The sequence below is a fragment of the Diadema setosum genome, chromosome 13 (assembly GCF_964275005.1).
Source record: "Diadema setosum chromosome 13, eeDiaSeto1, whole genome shotgun sequence".
Lineage (NCBI taxonomy): Eukaryota > Metazoa > Echinodermata > Echinoidea > Diadematoida > Diadematidae > Diadema > Diadema setosum.
This window is the reverse complement of record NC_092697.1, coordinates 8,916,745-8,923,823: the sequence shown is the minus strand read 5'-3', so window position 1 is coordinate 8,923,823 and position 7,079 is coordinate 8,916,745. Positions and strand designations below refer to the sequence as shown.

At 39.0% G+C, this 7,079-nt stretch overlaps 1 protein-coding gene across 1 annotated transcript in view; it reads left to right on the top strand.

The window, feature by feature from the left end:
* The first annotated feature begins 378 nt into the window (after nt 1-378).
* Nucleotides 379-7,079, top strand: part of LOC140237295 (hippocampus abundant transcript 1 protein-like) — a 28,585-nt gene continuing 21,884 nt past the window's right edge. Inside the window, exon 1 of the mRNA XM_072317236.1 lies at nt 379-610. Within this exon, the coding sequence (XP_072173337.1) occupies nt 518-610 (93 nt within the window). The 5' untranslated portion in view covers nt 379-517. The remainder of the gene's footprint in view (nt 611-7,079) is intronic.

Sequence of the window (7,079 nt, the reverse complement as noted above, 5' to 3'; positions counted from 1 at the left end):
CTCTGACTCTGCATAAGTGTGATTTGATCATTAGTACCTGTTTAAATTAAAGACTTTTAGGACTTTTCAAAAGAAAATACATTTTATGAGCTGCGTTTGTAGCATCTTCATATTTCTTTGTCCTTATTCTAAAGAGTAGTTGTCATGTTGTCCAAGATGACGTGTGGCTAGCATTTTTGCGCACTGCTCTGGAACCGGAAACGAGTGCGTAAGGTCAAAGTTTTCAACACGGACCATACTACTCACCACCACTCAGTACACTGCAACCGCACAGGACTGTGTGTTGTATGTATGAAGGCATGAGCTACATGTAGTTCGGAGAGAAAATTACTCAGTTTGTAGGCCCAGTCAAGCTGACTGACTCAACGCCACACGCAACAACGATCAAATCAACGTGTGTTACATATATGAGTGACGAGTTAGTGAACAGACGACAAGATGAGAATGTCGTTCAGATGACGACCGATTATGGCCTGTGTAGTTCCTTTTCAAGAAGTGAAAGAAATATACCGTCTCAATGATAGAAACAAAATCAGCGATGCCGAAGAAACGGAAAAGGCTGACCACCCTTCGGCAGCCGTCAAAGCAGAGAAAGGATGGAGGAAGAACGGTATGTTTCGTGTCGACTATCATGACCATACATGATGACTAGGGCCTATGTATTGTGTAGACTTCACAGTGAATTCAGTGTAATAAATCAGTGTGTGTATAAGTCTAAAAATTAAACTAAAACATACATCTTCTATAAACGTTAGACTGTACAAATCCATGTTACGATCGCCCACGATTCACATAAATTTTGATACTAACATTGCATGTTAGAGTAACTTTTGTTAGATAGTTGCCTGCTGTGTTGTAAATTTATGTAAAGCCAAGGTTTGAGAGTCTAAATTTACTGTCCGTTTAATGCTCTAACAGTTAGTAAAATTTAATTAATGTAGGTAGGGCTTAATTTAAATCTACAGCAGGATGCCGGTATTGGGGATCTACACTCTTGTCTATCTCTAACGTTACAGCTACAATCATGTTAACCCTGGCGCGGGGCGCTGTAACCAGTAACACTCAGCGCCCCGACAACTTGTCATGCAATTTAGTGAAGGAATCAAGTGGAAGTGCACTGCGATGCTTGCAATTCAGTAAACGACACATGGATTCGCAACGAAAAGTCACATCATGTTGTACCAAGTTAATACCATCTATTGTTGAATATTATAGGCAACTATGTATCCCTTGCCATTACCTCCAAAAACAAGATTAATCGTCATCATCTTTGAGACCATCTCCGCGAAATGCGAATTGCCATTTTGAACATATCACGTAAATAAAATGATCTGCGCATGCGCGAATGAATATTCATTTCAGTTCTCGGCTATAGCCGTCCTGTTTTTTTTTTTCCACACGCATACATTGTGTATGAAACATGTGCTACGTTTTATCCGTACCCGATCGACGGCAAGGCTGTTAGCGCAAGCGCTGTGTAAGTTGTATACATATACTTGGGTGACCCGCACCTCGTCATACCTGTTGTTAATGTTTATGCATATTTGAATCACATTTCGTCACAGAAATTCTATGAAATCCCACTCACATACAACAAAAATGCTGAAGATTCCAATAGAATCACAAGTTCACTAATCGATACCGGAAATTTGCAGCTATCGTCGTCAAACGTGATCGATACGGAATAGTTGTGCGCTAAGGAAGGGGCCCGCAACTCGTCACCTGAGCTCCCATAGACAAAGCACGTAAAAGATGTGTGTGGGTGACCTTGATGCTCCCATATACACGCATAAGATGCGTGCGGGTGACCGTAATGATACTTATAACACGTATTCCTAATAAAATTTCAGATTTTCGCGAAAAACTCTTTGGTTTTCACCACAATTTGCTTGGTTGTGGTAGTCCTGCCAAGTTTCAAGCATACCGAACACAGTCCCAGGCATAAATTATTGTTCAGTGCTCTCGTAACAATTTTAAACAGGGTGACGGTATTCGGGCCCCTGGCGAGGTGCGGGCACCTCACTATACTACGATACAAAGTGCGGAGGGACTAAAACCTCAGATAAAATCTTTCACTGGGCTCTTAAAACAGATCATATTGTAAATTGATTTCTGCGGCTCAGATTGTATGTATCTTAAATCTTATCTAACAGTATGGCTACGAATTTTAGTGTAAAACCCTGTATTTTGGTCTCTGGTCACCAAAATGCTAAGCCATATCAGGCGGTTCTTCGATAGCCATAGGGCTGTCATGCGACCCCGACTCGGTACGGGTTGGGGTCGCTGGTGCGGTTACAGTCATGTGAACATGGAGAACACATTTTAGAATTGACATTCTTTCTGAGTGAACGAAATGCAAAATATTCGAATAGCTGCCATACTGTAATTACCCAGTGCCATACATCATGTAGAGTCTGTACAATGTACATAGTCATAGACCTAGATGTTTTTGTCACAACTTAACTGTTAAACAATAAAGTTTATCACTCAGTGACAGATGCAGCATTAATAACCAAGACTCCAGTCATGCTAGTTTACTAATACAAAGGACTAACACTAACAGAGCAATATTGCGACTCCCCTATCCTCCTCGTTTGGTTTCAGATGAAACATTGGTTGAGGAGTTTTTCACAAAAAAAAAAGAAGAAAAAAAAAATCCCAAGGCCAAGCTGTCTGTAGTATTCTGAAACATGAATGAATCTTGCAGTTGCATAGCCCAAACAGACACTGTGCTTCATTCACACGCCATCTGGTCGACTATGAACAGTTTACAGAAAGATCAATTTGTTTATGTTCCACAGAGCAGAGGCTACATGATCTGGGTACCGTTTCATAGAAGTTGTCAGCGCTGACAAGTTGTCAGTCTCTGACAATCACCATGGTAACAGTCAGTGACCAGAGCATCTCAGCCAATCAAAACCAAGGATTTTGCTGAAATTGTCAGAGACTGACAACTTGTCAGCACTGACTAAATTGATGAAATACCTCCCAGGCTTCATGGAATCCCTCTCAGGAGAGAACTGGCAAAGCAAGAAAAAAAAATGTTTCAAAATTTGGCCTCCGAAGAACAGACAGATTTTTGCTGTCTGCATCAGCAGTGGACAACACTCGATGTAACTCAAGCCGGCCATAATTTGACCACAACGCTGCCCAAATTTTGACCCCCGTGTTACATGTAGAAACCTACATTGGTTAGATTGCAGTGTGGTCAAACCTTGGCACGGGAGGTCAAATTTTGGTACAGGTGCAGATACATCACAAAATGTCTGTCACACCTCGCAAAGTAAAAAAGACAACAAATTTTCTTGCATTCTAGGTAAATTCATTATCCTACAATGTTTTTTACTTCATTCTCATCGTCTGTTGTATGAATTTAAAATCAGTAGACTTTTAGCAAAGTTGTAATTAATCACGTGGCTTGTGATGGCTAGGGATCATTGCAATACAATGTAACCACAACAGAGTTGAGTCTTTACATCTTAGGGGATTGTATCAGGACTTTTGCTATGCATACAACATGTTATAAAGGCACAAACATTTGTGTGTATGTTGTACATTCCTGTTTAATAAATTGTGCTATCTAGCTACAGTGTAGCTGCCGCGATGTGGGTGGGATGGGAGCATCTGCTGCTGTTGAGCCAGCCAGCTGGCCAGTTGACGATTATGAAATTCAAATTCAGAAACTAGGGGTCTGTGGTAACAACTTGCTGTAAAAACAGGCAATATGTCAGTGACAAGACCAAAAAAGCAAGGAGATAAGGCGATGAGAATGAAGTAGAATCTATTCTTTAGAAAAAAAAGAAGAAGTAAAGAATGACAGAAAACTAAGTCGTAACGATAATGTGCACAGCCTTGCATGTTCATGCGGCTGTATCTCACTGGCCACAAATCCAAAGGCTGTGGATAGTGTGTACATCCAACAGTCGCACACTGGTGGCTGTATACACTGCCATCACTCTAACACACTGTGCCACATTCATTTTCTGATGTAGACAGACTAGGTGATGAGGGTGCTAATAAAGTTTTGTATTCCCTGCATGCACAGGCATACTCCTGAGTCGTCAGATTACGATTTGGGGTTGGGGTTAGGATTTGTTGTGCCCTAAAGACTTCATGACTTACAATGAAAATGCTGACAAATGGAGTACAAAACTTTGATGTCGCTGTGGCAAGTACTACAGAAGTACAATTGTAGGTAAAGCCCTTTGAAGGTTATACCACTGTCTGTTTTTTTAAAGAAGTCAAAATTAGATTTACCTTTGATCAAGAAAAATTACTGCAATGTGCTACATACACATAGACCTCCTTTGAAAGTGGCATGCACCTGTACAGTGTGATAGTCAGCAAGATTACTACCTTGTAGTTGATTGCAGTTGCTTACTACATTTACCAAGATTGTATTGGAAGTAGAAGGAAAATCTGGAGAAAATGCTCTACAACCAGACTGTAACCTGAATGTAACACATGGCGTCAGTGCAGTTTTGGTTGAAAGGGCACCTCACAAGAATATCACTGGCATCTGTAAATATTTTTAATAACGTTTATTTGATCAAAATTATTACTTTTTTTTTTTCTATATACATAGCCATGTACAGTAGGTCACTAATTTATGTTCACAGGTCTCATCTTTTAATTAGGACTACGAAGAGAACTGTTTGTAGACTCTTTACTATTCATTCAGAATTTGACATGGTATGCCAATTATTGAACTCATACTCTGCACCTAATCAATGTCAAGCACAGTTTGGATTTAAACCTAAGAACAAGTACAACATACAAGCGTACATGTACAGTATGTATCTGGCTTTTAGGATTTTATGATGTGCTTGTATTGTAAGTGACCTCTACAATGGACATAATTTCATTAGTGATGATGCTCTGTGTATTTATTGCAAGAATGAAAAGCAGATGGAGAATGAATTGTATGTTGGGAGGCTTCCCAGGTCTCAAACTCAGCAGGCTTTGAGAAGCCAACAAACCGTGACTGGATATAGCAAGAAAGAATGACCAAAAAAAAGACAGTAATGAAAAAAAAAAGAGAGAGAATGTGATTATCAAAGAGAAGAAAGTAAAAAATAAAAAAAAGTGTTGTGCTGGCTCACTTGCTTCTTATCTACAATGTATGTCAAAACCTTTTGAGTAATTTTTTTTTTCAATCACACAATAATACCAAATAATTATTATCATACAGCCTCAATGCCCATAAATATTGATTTGTTGTGTGAGTGTTCATAAGATACTTAGGCATTTTCAGTGATGTGTTGGGCCCTTTGGGTGCTTGTGTGAGAGCAAAGGAGGTATTTTTGTATACACATGTACACACTGTCAATACATTGGTTTATAATTTATGTGTAGTACAGTAGTTCCAGCCAAAATCATCTTTCTTTGTTTCCCTTTGTTCTCTATAATCACAATAACTTCATTGAACAGTATTTCATTGGCAAATGCCATGTTACATTATATTTTTAAGAAGTGCCTTCCAACTCAAGTTGTTGGGTTTTTTTGTGATATTTTCTTTACAAAAAAAGAAAGCTTACATGTGTGTCTCTGACTCTTGTTACAGGCCATATTAAAGATGTGTATCTGTTACACAAGTCTTTTGGAGAATGACTGTTTTATCTTGCTTAAACGCTTCATGAAATACAAAAGAAGAATGAATGATCATAACTGAATACATACTGGAGATTAAAATCGAAGTCAATAGGAAGACTCTGACATCTTAGCAATCAAACTTTTGGTACAGAGAATGTATATCACACAGAACACTTAATATGATGAAGCCTTTTTGATGCTTGCACATACAAAATTTAGAAGGTTCTGTTTACATTATTGATGAATGCTACCACTCAATTACCTTGTCAGTCAGCTGCCAGTAAATGTGAACATGTGTAGAAGAAAATTTAATAATCACACCCAAAGGATTCAATCTTCTGGAGGTAGTTTGTGTACATTGTCACTTGCATGATATTTTGTTGAGAGGGCATCATATGGGAGTGTGTAAGTAAGCTTTTACAGAAATCAGTGAAATTAGAAATGGAACAAAAGCCATTGCCTTTAGCCCTAGACATTGATTAGCTACCAGTAAACAGTATAACAGTGTAAGGAATGTGCCATGTTTTGTGATTTTTAACCAATGTGGTTGCCCATTGGAATCGGACCATTTTACCATTGATTCTAGCACATCTCAGGAAAACTATTCCTGTTGAAATGTCTGCTTTTACAATATGTACCCAACTAACAGCCATGGCATGGACTCGTGATGAGGTGCAGTCTTTAGGCCGGAATTCACAAAGGTGGTACAATTGAAACCATGGTTTAAACCATGGACAAAGACCATAGTCTTTTATGGGGCACCAAGTGTCCAATGGCCTATTTCGTTACGAAATCAGTCATTTTGTCAATGTAATGTTAACATTTCATAACGAAATGAACAATTCGGGCCATAGGGTGTGTTCAAGCTCTCTCCTAAAGCGAACTATACTTTACCGTACCGGCGCCAGGGGAGCGTTCAAACGCTCCTGAATTGTACCGTAGTGTACTAAACCAAACCAAAAGTGGGCCACTTCGCGATGTGCTCCAAAAGGGTACCAAAAACATACCAAAAGTTCGCATGTGAGAATGCATGTAATATGCATACATTACAATGCAAAGAGATTGTTCGGGATGTCTGTAAATAATTTAAGCCAGGTGAATGACCCTCTTGCTACAAAATGCGTGACCCCTCTAAAAATAACTCATCGCTTTAGAGTGCTTGAACGCACCCAAAGAGCCTACTACAATGTATGAAAAGAAACCATCACCTGATGTACTCCATGGCCAGAATTCAAAAAGGTACATGTCGTAGCTTTAGAAATCTAGTCCTTGGATTAAGCAAATTTCAATTGCTCTCTGCTTATTTGATATGCCAACAGACATTCAATACTGAATGCACAATCATATGCGTGCAAGGTGCACCTACAGTATGTATTCTGCACTTGTTTTAGTCATTGAACTCAATTTACATCATTACTTTGATCTGTGTACCTTATTGAATTCAGGTCCATGTGTTTACAAAATACTCAACAAATTGACAGAGCTCT